Here is a 16967-nt window from a genome sequence, read left to right on the forward strand (position 1 = left end):
GGACAGAAAGTAGAGTTTGCTCTTTAAATATTAAAAATATTTACACAGCAGTGCTGTCCTTGTTTGAGTTTAAAAGGCAGTTTCAGCTGCCTTGATTGCACTCTGGTAGGAGGCATAATGGAGAGAAGTGTGGTGCAAATCACTCTCTTTGGACTGCTGCTGTCTTTGGCCTCCACACTGCCAAACAAGGTAAGATAATAATACTTAAAAAGGGCCACAGAACCACTTCAAGAATCCAAAATCTAAAAAAATGTGTGTGTGTGCATGTTTGCATTACGGATGTTGAGGAGGCAAAAATAAAAGGTTAAAGTCTTTAGCTAACTAATATACAGTAAGATCGCATAATGTCTTGTGAATTGAAGGAATTTTGATCAATCTCTGTTTGCATATTTACTTTATTCTTGCTCTGGGTCGAAGTCAAAAGGAAATTTGAGCAAACTTTAATAGTTAAAGCTTGCTATTGATAACGGTACTGGTAAGTTCTAAATTAAGGTTAAAAATGCCAAGTCCCATTAAGTAAATATTTATTGTCTATTCTTTTTTTAACTTAAATATTGTAATATTATTCTGACTTTGGAAACTTCTGTTTCCCAGTCGGTCTGGGAAATCAACTCTTTAGGGAAAGAATGTAATAGTTAAAACTAGAGGAAAAATAAAAAGAATGGGGTGTTACTGCAGTTAAACCAATTAGATTTCACTGATGTCATCCACCAACACATTGTTTTTCATTTGTTTTTACATCTGACCTTTGGTCAACCAATAAGATCACCTAAGCCACTTTTTTAAAAATGTGCCTCCTGTGTTTGCTCAGGATGACTGGGACATCTACAGCTTTCACATAAACTCCACAGTGACCAGTCGTTATGCCACCACTGTCATCACAAGCCGTGTGGCCAATCGTATGAACGAGTCAAAGGAAATTGAATTCCATGTTCGGATTCCCAAGAATGCCTTCATCAGTAAATTTCGAATGTGTGTGAAGTTAAAATAATGTGTAACCATCCAGAGACATTTGCAAATAAAGAATTCTATACTGAAAAACAAATTACAGGATACTCAATAGTGTGTATTTACACCAGGGCTTCTCTTGGTCCTCCAGGTTTATCGATGGCCAAGTTTATGATGGTGTTGTGAAAGCTAAGGAGCAAGCTCAGCAACAGTACTCTGAAGCTGTGTCCCGTGGTGAAAGTGCTGGACTTGTCAGGTATTTGAGTTCAGTCATAACTTGACATAAAAAAAACAATTCTCAGTCACGCAAAACAAGTTTTTTGGGGGGGATCCATGGGCCAAAGGGTGAAAGTCCAACAGGACCAACTGGGACAAAGCCAAAGCACACCACAAATCTCCTGGATACCCCCATCACAGGCAGGGTGTTTGAAACAAGGGTGTGGGAAGATGTCCCCTCTTCCCACTTTGGGGGTTTTTTGTTCTGTTTTTTTAATGTTCTCATTTTAGCAATAACCTGCTGTGACATTCTATTTAAGGAAATGATTATTGTTTCTGCTATAGTTCTGTAGGAAGGACTCTGGAGGAATTTAAGACCTCTGTAACTGTGGCTGCTCACAAAAAGGTCACTTTTGAACTCACATATGAGGAATTAATGAAACGAACACGTGGCAAGTACGAGCTGCAAATTCATGCTCGACCCATGCAGCCTGTCAGTGACTTCAAGGTGACTGTCTTATTGCTATCTGTTCGGTGATTGTTTAGGAGAACAATGCTGAGGTAAGCCATGACTAGATCTTATATTTACTGTACTTAATACCAGGTGGACGTGCACATTCAAGAGGAAGCTGGCTTCAGTTTCATCGATGTGAAAGGAGGCCTGAGCACCAAAGCCCTCGCTAATGCCATCACTAAAACACACACAGATAAAGAGGTACCGTATATTGGAAATCTCAGTTTTGTAAAGCATTAAGTGAACCTAAGTCCTGTCACAACAGACAATAAAATAGATACTATCAGGATAGGATGATAGGTTGTAGGATGCCTTTGAAAATCAGGAAGAGGAAGCGAGGGAAGGAAGAGGCAAGGATTAAATGGTGGAAGCTACACAGAAATGTACAAATACACAAGTTAACCATGTCATGTGTACATGGCAGTTGCATTTCTTATCACGTCAGTCCACATTCAATACGAAATAAGAAATTCAAATAAGAAATTAAATAAGAAATAAGTGTTTCACAATCTTGTTGATTTTTTTTTTATTTGTGTATACAACAACAAACCATATTAGCTGACAATGGTTTTCTCAAGTGTTCCTGAGCTCATGCAGGGATTGCTACTACAAAGTCTCGTCTATTTTAGATGTGGTGCCAACTGAATGGACAATGATAAAATATTGATTCAAACATTTGGTCCTTGAGTAAAAACATATGTCTCTATATTCTGAATCTTTTAATATGTCATATTATAACTGTCTAGTTTCCTAGACAGTCTTTGAGAAAGTGGTGAGACCATCTTTACTGCTGAAATTCCCCGCTTCTCTTTTTATGACCAGTCAGACCTAAATATTTTTTAGTATAATTAGACTTGTTAGAAAACTGAATTTTAAGCTGCTGACCTTTATTCTTTAATATGGAGTGTAAGTTGTCTGAAAGTTTTGTTTATATTAAGATCTTACACATTGTGCAGAATATTTTGAAATTGAGCTTGTACATTCTCACCTTTCAGATGAATGCAATCAAAGGTTTGGAAGGAAAGGACACAGTTTTTTTTTTTTATCAAGTAAACAGAAATTAAAATCACTGACCTCTCTGTCTCTCATGAGTCTAAAGAATTAAATTCATTCTGTTTCCAGGCGTGGGTGTATTTCTATCCAACAGTTGACCAACAGAAGATGTGTGACAGCTGTAGTGATCAGGGTATGAATGGAGATCTAGTTATTATTTATGATGTCAACAGGGACAATGGACTAGGACACATCAAGGTAAAACCTGGTCAATTATCAATGTACACACAAAGAGAAAAAGAAATGCTGAATTAATATTATATTTTTCTGCTCCTTAAATTATCTTTTGACCAACGAACCTTCTTCTCACTGCTCCTTAGAAATCTGACAGATACTTTGTTCATCACTTTGCTCCATCTGATCTTCCTCGAGTGCCAAAAAATGTCGTCTTTGTTATTGATCAGAGTGGCTCAATGAGTGGCAGAAAAATACTCCAGGTAAATTCTTTGAAGGGCCTATATTTGCCCTCCTCCCTGATTTTTGCATCTTTATCACACCAACGTGCTTTAGATTTATGTGATTTTAGTATTAGATACTGACAACCCAAGTAAATACAAAATGCTGTTTTTAAATGATGATGAATTTATTTATTTTGGAAAAAACATTTTCCAAAAGTATCGCCTGTTAGGTTACCTGTGTCGTTGACCCAGTGGTTTGTTTTTACTGTTTTGAGGTTGAGGTTTTTCAATCTTCTCTGAATCGTTTATTTCTTAGTTTAGTTTAGTATGCTTATGCTCCTGAGTTTACTTAGTGTTTCTGGTTTTGGATATCTGCCTGTGTGTGTGTGTTTTCCCTGTACTTCCTGTTTTACTTTGATAGTCTCCTGTTGTTGTGTGTCATGTTCTGTTTTGCTTCTCTCCCGTCTTGTCTGCTTCATTAGTTGCCAGCTGTGTTTCTCAGGTGTTTCCTCTTTGTCCTTTTTCTCTCTTGTATTTAGTGTCTGTGTTTCCCTCTGTTCAGCGTCACATTCTCCCTCCTTTCTTGCCATGTGTTCGGCCTGCCTGCTTAGTTCACGTTTTTCCAGTTTGTTTTGTTATCTTGGACTCCAGTAATTAAATTCGATTTGATAAAGACGATCAAGTCTTTGAGATAACTTGCACTGAGTCTTTAACATTGCTGTGGACCATTCTTCTTTGCAGAATTCTTTCAGCCACACTTGAGGGTTTACAACGGTCAGTTTAAGGCCATGCCAAAGCATCTAAAGGGATTTAAGTCCTGACATGAATTGTTTATTTGTTTTACTCATATATTTCTGTTTTCAGTAATTCAGAGGTGGACTTCCTTGTGTGTTTTGGACCACTGTCGTGCGGCATAATTTTAGTATGCTTGAGCTTCAACGCACAAACAGATAATCTTTTACAGACTGATATATCTCAGTAACTTTGTCTCTCAGGTGTTCTCAAGATTCATTAGTTTAGGGCTTGATGTGTTGTTTGTTGATATTTGTTAGCAATTACTTTTACACATGGAAACAGGTACAGGTAATTTTTTAAAATTTAAATCATGATCATTTAAAAACTACATTTTGCATTTACTTGGGTCATCTATGTCTAATGTTAAAATTAAATTAATGATCTTTAACATGCAACTGTGACAAATATGGAAAAAATATGAAATCAGGAAAAGGGAAAGAACTTTTTATCAACACTTTTGTGGTGGTTTTTCACTCTATAATTCTAAAACATGCAATATGTTTAAATCACTTTAAAAATGTAACATGTTTTTGCCCAGACTAGGACTGCATTAATCCACATTTTGAATGATCTGGCAGAAGATGATCACTTTGGTCTGATCACTTTTGATGGCAACATTTTGCACTGGAAGCGAGAACTCGTTCAGGCCAACAGCAAAAACCTGGAAAGCGCCAAAAACTTTGCAAGCAATATACAAGCTAGAGGATGTGAGGAGTTGCAGTAAACATATATATTATGGAATATGAACACTTGACAGAAAAATGTCTGGCCTGAAACTTTGTTTGTTTGTTGTTGAATTTCAGCCACAAATATAAATGAAGCAGTGTTGCAAGGAGCACGTATGCTGAATGATCATAGCAGAGAAGGTTCAGCATCTATTCTGATACTTCTTACAGATGGAGACCCAACCTCAGGTTATAATAAAGCACACATTTACATAAATGTGCAAGAATACTTCAAGAAATAGGGGATTAGATTAAACACTGTATTTAATTTAGTTATATGTTTTAAGCTTTTTTATCAAGTTTTTTTTTAGCATTATTGAGACTGTTATTTCTGACTCTATCTGGGTATATCTTGCATCTTTTCAGGGGTGACAAACCTGGAGAATATTCAGTCAAATGTAAGACAAGCTATTGCAGGCAAATTCCCACTGTACTGTCTTGGTTTTGGTTTTGATGTTGATTTTAAGTTCCTTGAGAAAATGTCGCTGCAAAATAATGGTGTGGCACGGCGGATATATGAAGACTCTGATGCTGATTTACAGCTGAAGGTAATTTTCCTTATACAGTAAATACTCTTATGATGTGATTTAAAAATCGCAGAGGATTGAAAGAAAAAACAAGAATAGTTTGTATAATGTCCACATTGTATATCAACAGGGTTTCTATGAAGAGGTGGCCACACCTCTATTAACAGACGTGACAATGATCTATGTTGGTGGGACCAATCTAACCCAGACTAACTTCAGCCAGTATTATAATGGTTCTGAGATTGTGGTGGCCGGTGAGATCACAGATAACAATATTGAAACCTTCACCCCTCAAGTTGTGGCCATTTCGGTAAAAATAGATTTGCAGGACTCATCAGTTGTCATTTTCTTAAACTGTTTTCCCTGTATCTATACTGACATTACATTGCATTTGAATTGTTACAGAGTAATAGAAGAATAATATTCTCTAAATCAAATAAAACCGTGGAATCCACTGGAACAGTGTCTGATGACCGTATCCAGAGGGTTTGGGCGTACCTCACAGTTAAGCAGCTACTAGACAAAGAGTGAGTATGATATATGCCATCTTTCCTCATTTGACTGTTCCTAACAGTTTATTTAATGGTCAAATGTACAATAAAGTTGGGCTTTTAGAAAAGGCCAAAGTTATTTAATAATTTCCCTGAGGTAACATATTTACAGTAATTTCCTTATTTTGACCAGCTTTATACACGTTTCTAAGGAGCAAAGACCCCAGGTTTGATTCTGAGAGGAGTCACAAATCCCTTGGGGTATTTGGCATAAAAAGCTGCATAAAAAGCTGGCTTTTGACTGTAGTGAGACTTAGTTTCTCTTTGAATTAAACCATTTATTAACTAACTAATTAATTATTTTACTTTTTTCCTTCTTTTATTTGGGTTTTATTTATACCTCATCTAATTGTATTATTTAGTTCTAATGTCAGCACTTTTTGTCACCTGTGGTTGTTTTTAAAGTACTTTATAAATAAAGATGATGGTGATGATGATGATAAAAAGCTGCCCGATCATAAAATGTGGACCAGCTTGTGAATAAGGGAGTGGCTGAAAGTAGCTAATGGTAAAAGATTCTATCATGAAAACTACCATAAACACAGTTCAGTAAACAAGTCATGACTGAAATGATTCATTACAGAAACAAAACACATTTCAAATTGCATAGCTCTGTTTGAGGCTAACCTGTCTTGAAAATTTGTTTCATATTAGCAGGCAGCCGATGACCTAAAAACCTATATTTTACATTCTATTGAATGTATCAGTAAATGTTTCCGTTGATCTGGAAATGAGGACCAGCTTTAAAAAGAAGTGTGGCACATGAACTCACTGTTGTCACCATTTGTGTGATAATATTACACACAAATTATTGTTTTATCAATTTTTATGATTAGAATCACAAAATGGTTAGCACTGTTGCTGCACAGCAAGAAGGTCCTGAGTTCAATTCCACCATCAGGCCGGGGTCTTTCTGTGTGGAGTTTGCATGTTCTCCCCGTGTTTGCGTGGGTTCTCTCCGGGTACTCCGGCTTCCTCCCAAAGACATGCAACTTGTGGGGATAGGTTAATTGGATAATCCAAATTGCCACTAGGTGTGAATGTGCAAGTGAATGTGAGTGCGAATGGTTGTCTGTCCCTATGTGTTAGCCCTGCGACAGACTGGCGACCTGTCCAGGGTGTACCCTGCCTCTCGCCCTATGACAGCTGGGATAGGCTCCAGCGCCCCCCGCGACCCTGAAAAGGATAAGCGGAAGCGAATGGATGGATGGATGGATAGAATCACAAAATCTAATCTAATCTTTCCATTTTCTAAAAATTCCACCTATACAGCAGTACTTTAAAAACACTCAAGATGGGCCAAGGACATGCAGAAGTTATCAAGTGCACATTTAATTCTTTCTTAATGTTCATATTTATTTAATATTTTGTGGCACAGGCTTCAGTTATCGAGACCGGAGAAAGAGAAAGTAAAGAAGGAGGCTTTGGAGCTGTCACTGAAGTACAGTTTTGTGACTCCTCTCACATCTATGGTGGTCACAAAGCCTCCAGGAGAGAACACAGATGTGCTTCATAAACCAAAGGAAGGTGAAACACCACAGAGATGGCAGCCCCGTGTAGATCACTCCTTTTCAAGACAATATTTGGCTCCTAGTAGTCGCCGTTCATCTGGTGAGTATCACAAACACAAAAAGACTGAAATAAATGAAATGCCTCATAATCTCTACTTTTAGCCCTCAGACTAATGTCATTGTCAAGTTAAGGGGAAAAAAAACATATGCATCAAACTGCCATGCCCTGACTATCATCTTGTCTTTATGTTTATTTAGCACATACCTTAAACGCTTAAAGCTGTAAGCTAATGATAGTTATATAAGAGCAGATGCATGCTGGTGCAATAAGCTGTACGTTTTATGTCCAATGGATGTATGATCTGATTAGTCGACTAATCAAAAAAATAATTGGTGACTAGTCGATTATCAAAATAATCGTTTGTGGCAGCCCTAGTCCTCTCCAGGTTCCTCCCACAGTCCAAGGACATGCAGTTGGCAGGGTTGGATTAACTGATTAACTAGTAGTCGCCTGGGTGAGTAGACTAACGTCATTGTCAAGTTAAGGAAAAACCCAATGCGCATCAAACTGCCATCCACTGAGTATTGTAATACCTTTCTATCAGAGCTAGGATGAACTTTGAGCCACAGTAGCTCATCTGTTAAATCGAACCACACATGCCAGTCTTTGTTCCCCACATTTCTCAGTGATCCTAGGCCGCCCATGGCCCCATCGCTGGTTCACCACTGTTCCTTCCTTGGACCACTATTGATAGATACTAACCAGTGCAGACCGGGAACAGAGGCATCACTATGATTACAAAAATTAAGAAAAGAAACTAAAAGTTCTAAACTTCAAACATCAAAACTCACACATAATAACCACAACTGAGAATATTTACTGAAAGAGGGTTGAAAAAGGGTGAGAGACAGCCAATGTAGACAGTGCATCCGGGCCACACATACTGCAGCTGCTTTAATATGATGTAATTACTGCTTGAGGTTGTACTAACTTAATAACTATAAATACATTATATAAGTAAACCTATACTAACTAATAAACTAGGTACTGTTAGAAAACATGATATGGTGTGTGTTATGAAATGGCTGTGTGCAGGCAGGAAAGGACCCAAAGTGCAGACTCCGGAGACAAACGTAAACTACAAAACACAGCTTTAATGCTGAACTTAAAAGGATAACAAAACTGAGAATACAAAATAGGTTTACGCAAACAGAACACACAGCAAGATGAGGGTAGATCACGACACAGACAAAGAGAAACACAGGGCTTAAATACACAGAGGTAGCAATCAGGGAATGGGAAACAGGAGGGAAACACAGCTGGGGCAAATCAGGCCTAACGAGACAAAGGCAGCAAAACCAGAGACATTAACATGAGACAAGTACTTTCAAAGTAAAACAGGAAACATAACACAGAGATGCAGACTTGACCCGGGGAGACAGCAACTATGGATAACAGACAGAAAACCAGAACACTAAAACTCTAACAAAACCCACACAGAAAACCTGAACTAAGAATAAACCTATAACCCATAATATAATGAAATAAACAAAATCAAAGAACCAAAAACACAAAACACTGGGTCGACGACCCAGGCACCCTAACAGTGTGATACAGCGGGTCCAGAGATTGTCGTTCAGAGCCATCTATATTGCACATCACACCACATTCAACGCAGCTTACAACTCAGCCCCAAACCCCAATTCACTGTGTTTTAACACAGCAGGTGTGATTATGGATGCTGTGCAGGTGCGTCCAGCACCGCAGACCACGCCCCACAACACATGACTAACATAAGCTGTGTAACTCCGAAATGACAACACAGGCACAGCTTCTTCAAGACGGGCGCTTCGCTGCATTTATTGAACGCCGTGAAAACTACAAACATAAAACACAAAGGCTTTAAGCGCTTCAGTCTATCAAAAGTAACACTTGTGCTTTAACAACAAAAATTACCTCGTGGCCACCTGCCACTTTGGAGGTCCTAAAAGAATACCTTTACAGTCTTGTGCATTCTAAATTAAAACATAAAATAATTAGAACACCATACATTACAAATTTTCACAATATTACAATACAGTTATGGCAAATGACAAATACCTTGTACAGCTGGTAGACTAACCCGGCCTTTGCAGATAGCTCGCTGGACTCCTTAGCGTGATTATTAAACGTGGGCTCACAGCCTATACTATCACGCCCAAACCTCGCGATAATAGCGGTGTAACAAAACTACAATATTGACCACAGAAACGTACAAGCAAGAACATTTTAACTGCTGGAACCATCTATTAAACTTCTTTATACATAAGCCATTTCTGTGACACTTACAAGCTGTGTCCCAAAATGTCAGCTGCATCCTTCGGGGGACCCGGCCTTCGCGGTCTACGTGGGCCGGGTCCTTCGAAGACCGAGAAGGCCGGAAGTGCGAGGCTGTGAAATGGGACGGTCTAGCCTTCAGATTTGCATTACCGCTGTTTCGGTGGAGTTTAATAAACTCGTCCGTCTGCTCCTTGCTATCTAAAATATAACAGGACACTGGCGTAAATTCTCGACCGTCTCACACTTCTGTTTAATCAGTTTTCTGTTTGACGTTTATTCAGCTCTGTGAAAATTCCGGAGGAATTAATAAAGTTAATTATTAAGAAAGTTTTATTTAATCTAATAACTTTGATCTCAGCCAAACCGATTTACTCCGGAACAAATAAAACACAGAAAAAGGGTAAAAAATTACATTTTTAAGTTATCAGAGTGACTTATATATCATGTTTAACCTGAGTAGCGAAAGAGCGGGGGTCTGAAAACGATGAAGTCGGGAGTCCGCTGCTCTCGCCGGCTGGAGTGACCATTGAACCCCCCCGGCTTGCTATCGAGCGGGTGGGTAACAGACGTCTCTGAAAACGTCGGCACACTTTTGCAAATATGTGATGTCTTGATAAACCGAGCAGATATTTGATGTTTACACAGCTACTTTCTCGCCTGAAAATATGTTAAAAGTTTATTTTGTGACCCAGAAAGATTAATAAGACTAATTTTAAAACTCAGTAGTGGCCGCCATTGTTGGCAGCTGAAATTTGGCTGGCTATGAATTCTGGGATATGGTGGGCCACAAAGGACACACCCGACCCATCCTTCAAATTCGGGGAAATGAAGGACGCATTTGTCGGCCGCATTTGAAGGAGTCGACGAATTGGGACAGCCTTCGTTGCCTGGCTGTGACGTAATCGGCCTTCAAATGCGGCCTCCGAAGGATGCAGCCGATGTTTTGGGACACAGCTATAGACTGCTGTAAGTAAGCTCTATATAAATGGTTATCCAGTCTAGAGCACTAGGAATAATGGGTAGAACACAAACACTGACCTCAACATTGGAGAATCTCAACACCCACTCTAAAAAATGCACAACACAGAAGAACCACCTTGACAGGAAAAGACTTGGCTGTACATCTGGATCTATAGGTCAAAGGTCACTCTGTCGAGGATACCAATGTTCACATTTTGGAAGGAGAAGACAATAGATAATCTGAAAGAGGAATGAAAGCAGCCATTTATGTTCACTGTCAACAACTATCTTTGAACAGGAGGGGTTATTCACGACAATCCAGCATGGAGACCCGTTTCCAGGCAACTCAACCATCACTCACATCTTGCGTCAGGTGAGGTTAGATGCCACAATGGTTTCACCCCAAACCTCTAGTGATAATGACCCATGCCTTTTTCACACTTGTGTGATGAGTCACATGATACATAGTCCTCTTAAGCGACCTCGATAGGGTTTAACTATCTGGGACTATCCACCATTTGATTTTAGAACTGAAGACGTTACTCAGATGAAATGTCTTCAAGAAACTTAAAGAAGTCCAGTAACTTTTCCTTCCAGTCTCCTTAGATTATCATGATCTGGATGACTGCGAACCTACACAGACATAGATTGGCAACTGTACCGTACCCTAAAACATTTTTTAAAGAAAATAACAGATTCCTAAATGTTACTGTTTGTTTCTAATCACAGATGTGATGGGCAAACAATCCATTGGAGGCTATGGAGGATACAGTTTATCAGGTACAGTGCTAAACAAATTTATTAGACCATCACCCAATGCAAGGTTTATGTAACGGCTGCTCTAAATTAACAGAATTGTAACTACCAAACTCACATTCCTGAACAGAAAAATAAGTTTAGTTCTTGAAAATTATGACTTCTCTGAGAAGTTCAGTTAATTCAGTCATTTTTAAAACTAGCTTTTAACAGATTTCTCAAACTCTAGTCTCTATAAGTTCAATGTTCAAGAAACTGAACTACCTTCTAATTCAGTTGTTCTAATGATTAAAAAAAAAAGGATAATAAAAGTAAGACAAAACCTGTGTGAATAATCTAACAATATACAGTGCTGTGAAGCAACTGTTGTTGAAATTTAACAATATATACATTAAATTGCATTGCAATGAATTGAATTAACACATTTTTACTAAAAAAAACCATGTTTGAATCAACCCACATAGCAAAATTGGTATAGCCCGGATCTGGCCCACAAAATGTGCTTACACATGGCCCACATACCGCAAAGGATGACGGCCCTTTGGTGGCCCAGATCTGGTTTGCCAGATGTGGCCCAGACATAGGCCAGCACAAGGCCAGTTGCAGACACACTGGTGGTCCTGTGCTGGCCCATGTGTGGACAACCTCTGGTAAACCTGGTCTGGGCCACCAAAGGGCCGTCATTCTTTGCGGTATGTGGGCCATGTGTAAGTTGTGTGCAGCCATGGGCCAGTTGTAGACACACTGCACAGAACAGTTTCAGGTCTGGCCCCAGATGTCGGCCTAATGTGTACCTTAATCAAGCCATGTAATAATGTCCTGGAACATGCAAAACAGTGCAAAAGTAACATGACAAAACTCTGTTCATAAGTGAATGGACTGACTCTTATATAGCACTTTTCTAGTTTCCCAGATTACTCAAAATGCTCCATACAACAGGCCACATTCAGCCAATCACACACTTTCTCTAAACTGAGTGCTTCCTCACAAACCTGTCAAACCTGCACTTGAAACATTGGCTACAACATGGCATTTGGCTGCAACATGGCATTTGGGTCTTCTAACTAAAATAGGAAAATAGGAACATAAATAGTGCCATCATTGCCAGAGGTCGCCCACATTGGTTGACAAACACCCTACCATGACACCGGTCAGTCAGAAGTGCCAGCTTGATGCTGGATCCAGGGAAGACCTGTTTTCTATGAGCCTGGGCCACAGAACCCAAACCACAATCGATGCCATGCCATCACATAGACAGTGCCATCTCTGCCAGGCCTGGCCCATGTCTGGATGACATACGTCCTATCATGCCAGAGGTCGGTCAGCAGTGCCGGCTTGATACCAGATCCGGGCCAGACCTCCTTGCTGTGTGGGAACAAGAAAAAGGGACCTTGTGTATTATTTTGGGCCATTCGGCTAGTTAAGTATTATATATAAATCGAAATAAACATGTTTCTTAATTTCATGTTATCAATTTGTGTTTTTGTTGTTTCAGGAATCTCAAACACACGTACTCGTGCCGTACAAGGTATGATGTGACACATACTGCAGCTGCTTTAATATTATGTAATTGCTGCTTAAGGTTGTTAATGCGTAGTTTACTGGGTTTCCTAACGTCTATTCTTCTGATGAAGGATTCACAGCCGTAGAGCTTTTCATTAACATTTTAACTGGAAATTACTGACTTTTTTGCTTAAACTTTCATTTTTAAGATATTATATTACAGAGTGTAAAACGTAAAAATTCAAACGTAAAAGTATCGAATTTTCTGGATCGTTCCGCACGTCCCTACCCCTCAGTCAGTGAGTGAGATGGTAGACAGCGTCGAGGAGAAGAGTGTGAAAACACATAAATATGATTGACACACATAAATAAAGCAGCAACTGGCTGCACTTTAAAGAAGAAGCAGATGACTAACTAACTAAGAGGAGACACTGCAATGTCAACCTACACTGATGAAATACTGTTCGGCTACTGAGTTTGGTTCTGTTTCTGTTATGTGAAAAAACCTTTTTGCAGTGTTTTGTTTTTGTGTTAAATTAAAATGAAAATTTTCATGAAAATATTAAACAAAAGTAAGAATACCTGCTTTTGCAACAGAACAACAAAATTAGGCAATTATAAGGCTTCTCATAAAAACAATGAATGCAAAAGGGTTTATAAACACACAAAGCATCCATCTTTGCCAAGTAGGGCTAAAATATGAGGCTATAGATAATAATAAATTAAGACCCGTTTGGGAGCCGTGTCACAAGAGCCAGCTCTCTGAAAAGCTGAACTTCCCATCACTACAAACCTGACACTGAGTTTTGAGATTCAATATAATACGTGTTTTTACTTATTTAAAGCATGGGTTAGTTTCAGGGTGTGTTTATTAAATCAATATGCAACATAAGGATTTTAAATATTGGTGTATGTAATTCGTGTTGTTTAAATGTATTCAACGTCAATACATAAATCTGAATTGCACTGAATTGAATGAAAAACGTGTATGAATTGACAAGAAAAAGGGACCTTGTTTATTACTTTATTTTGGCAAGTAATAAATGAACATGTTTCTTAATTTCATGTTATCAATTTGTTTTTGTTATTTCAGGAATCTTAAAAGGAAAGAATATTGGCCGTCAAGGTATGATGTGACAAATATTGCAGCTTTTCTATTATGATGTAACTCCTGCTTAAGTTTGTACTAAATAAATTAACTATCTTAACTATGTAAATACAAAAAAATACAATATAATTAAACTTGTACTAACTATTAAACTAGTTACAGGCCGAAAACATGAGTAACATAGGCTGTTGTCAGTAAGCTCTATATAAATGGCAGTCCAGTATAGAGCACTAGAAATAATGGGGAAAACACAAGGAAGGATCTGGGAACAAATTGGCAGAATAAACACTAAAGACAGCAGTGCAGCACAACAATGAACAAACATTATCCCAGACACTGAGAGCAATCATTGTAAAATGGAAACACAAGGCTAGCACAGCTAAACTTAATCAGGGATAAGACAAGGGAAGTAAAGCTGAATACAAAGCATAATAGACAAAAGACTACAAAAATAAAATGGGAACACAAAGAGGCCTAACACAGAAACAGACTCTTAATGAGAAACATTTTACATAAAAAAAAACATATCAATTCATACAATATTCTATTTTTATTGTGTTTTTACAAGAAACCATCTTGAATCTACAATACTTTTTCTTGTAGATTCAAGATGGTTTTTTGTCCTCTTTTTAAACTTTATTTTAGTCACGATTGCTTTGGGTTTATTTATATATAAATATAAATGAATATGTTTCTTAATTTTAATTAATCAATTTGTTCATTATTTTGTTGTTTTATGAGTCATTAGCATTCATGATTTGCAACATTGAGGTATGTTGTGGCACATAATGCAGGTGCTCTATTAAGACATAATTACTACTAAAGTTTGTACTGACTTATTCATTATAAATACACAATATATAAATGCATGCTAACTAATAAACTAGATACTGTGAGAAAACATGACTAATATAGAGTGCTGTACTAATGTTGTCAGCAAGTTCTTTTTTTTTTTTTTTTTTTTTTTTGGCCTGTCCCGTTTGGCTCTTTTGCCATCAGAATTGTTGTCTAAAGGCAAAGAAAGATGCCCAACGGATTTACTTTACCAAACTGACCATCCCAGCCTTGCCGTAATGGTCCATTTGATTCACCTTTTATTGTTTATTTTATTTTCACTTACTGAATACGGGACAGACTTGACTGGGGGAAAGAAGGGGAGAAAGAAAGAGGGAAAGAGAAACAGCTGAGAAGAGGGACGGGGGAGAAGGGCAAAAGACAAAAACCAACAGAACGGGCAGAGAAAAAAAAATGCATATATCAATCACCTGGATCACCTGCTGAGAAAGAAAAAAGAAAGCAAGCAGAAGAGAACAAGAGTAATAGAATAAACAACATCACAATGATATATGGGAATATGACAGTAAATACTAAATGTTAAACATTATTGTGCAGCACATAAGATCAACAGAACACAGTGTGCTTTGAGGTAGGAGCCAAAAAGGGTGTAGTTTGTGGGTGTGATCACCCGTGTGTACACCTGTGAGCATGGACGCGCTTGTTTTTTGTTTTTTTAAAAGGTTCCTTCATGTAATAATCTGCTAGAGGGTGTGGGGGGGCCACAGCCCCATCCTCCAGGGCGTGAAGCAGGTGTGGAGGAGATCAAAACTCCAGACATCCAGAGGCCCCCAGAACACAAGAGACCAAGGAAGACCAACAGAGGGGCAGCTGCGCCACTGTCCCGGAAAGAGCTGAGGAGAGTCCCAGATGAGGGCTCACTCAGCAGCCGCGGAGCAGAAGCCAGGGGGAGTTGCAGTGACGCGCCCGTGAGCTCCGCCGGCAGCCAGCTGCGCCTGAGTGACCGAGCCCCAGGCCGAGAGGCCGGGGGCACCCCACCTCCGAAGTGGCCCGAGCGAGCCCCAGGCTCCAGGCCCCGATAAGCGGCCGCCAAGGAGTGAGCCGGTGTGTACCTGGACGCCCATCCCCGGACACAAAGAACCACCAACGCACCGATGTCTGAGGGGGTCCGCCACTGGCAGGGGAAGTGGTGGTAGGGGGAGATAGGCCTCCAAACCTTGGAGGGCCTGAGATGTCCCCAGAGAGGTGGCGCCTGACACCCAACCTGACATATAGACACAGACATACAGGCACACACAGATACAAACATCCATTCCCACCCTCATGCTCTCATATGCACTTACTCCACACTCAACCAACGTGGAGACAGACATAAAGAGACGTTGTACACACGATCACACTCCCCAAGCGTACTCTACAAACCGGGTCTAGGTGCCCTCGCCCCTGGAGGGGGGAACTGCACCCAGACCCAGGTGGTGTTTCCCTTTTCCCTGCGGTGGGGGGAGGCAGACCGCCCCGACTCCGCAGCAGCAGGAAGGCTCCACACTCCAGACCGCAGTCGGACGGCCAACTCCTCCTCCTAGCCCCCCTGCTCCAGCAGGTCGCAGAGAACGGGGGTGAGAGAAGACTCCAAACCTCCCTCCACCCGCTCATTGTAATGTTGATGCATGTGTGTTCTAAGGTGCATTTAAAACCCAGGAGGGCATGGAGCTACCTGCCAGAGAGCAGCAGGTAAGCGCATGGTCCCTCCTGCTAGCCCTCAATGTCTACGTGTATTTAAAATTGAGAGGTGGGCAACGATGCCAGGGGTGGGGTGTACACCCTGATGGTACTTTGGACTCCGTGTATCGTGCCCACCCCCAAGATCCTATATGTATGTGTAATGAGAGTGTGAGTAATGTGAATGTCTAAGTTGTGGGATAAAATTGAGGCAGAGGCAGCCAGAAGGGGACAGAGGGGGGGGTAGCCTCCTCTGCACCCTGGTGACATACCCCTACTCCAAGGCCCTGCATGTGTGGGTGGTTGTGGTGGAGCGGGAAGAGGGAGGCAGCTGGAGATGGGGAGGGAAGGAAGGGAGGGGCAAGTGACCCCTCCCTGGGGCCAGCTCCCCCGCTGACCCCAGTAGGCACCCCCATACTCCGCGACCCGCCAGGGAAAGGGGGCCCAGGCCCATCCAGACCGGGCCCAGTGCAGCAGCGCCGCCCGGCCCCACAGAGCCCGGGACAGTCCACCCAACCCCACCACAGAGAAAACTGCACCCACCCCACCATCCACTCATCTTCCAGAC

The 16967-nt window shown here is 40.3% G+C and overlaps 1 protein-coding gene across 1 annotated transcript; it reads left to right on the forward strand.

Annotated features, from left to right (window-relative positions):
- Positions 1 to 117: 117 nt before the first annotated feature.
- On the forward strand, positions 118 to 12813 carry itih3b.2 (inter-alpha-trypsin inhibitor heavy chain 3b, tandem duplicate 2; the record flags this gene model as incomplete). Its single annotated transcript, XM_080890923.1, has 14 exons — positions 118 to 189; positions 812 to 972; positions 1100 to 1204; positions 1510 to 1672; positions 1769 to 1879; positions 2801 to 2929; positions 3052 to 3168; positions 4463 to 4631; positions 4728 to 4838; positions 5016 to 5197; positions 5307 to 5486; positions 5582 to 5703; positions 7106 to 7254; positions 12770 to 12813. 14 exons carry the CDS (start codon positions 118 to 120, stop codon positions 12811 to 12813), a joined length of 1815 nt encoding a protein of 604 aa, XP_080747049.1.
- Positions 12814 to 16967: the final 4154 nt, after the last annotated feature.

Source organism: Rhamphochromis sp. 'chilingali' (assembly GCF_963969265.1).
Source record: "Rhamphochromis sp. 'chilingali' genome assembly, chromosome: 9".
NCBI classification, from domain to species: domain Eukaryota; kingdom Metazoa; phylum Chordata; class Actinopteri; order Cichliformes; family Cichlidae; genus Rhamphochromis; species Rhamphochromis sp. 'chilingali'.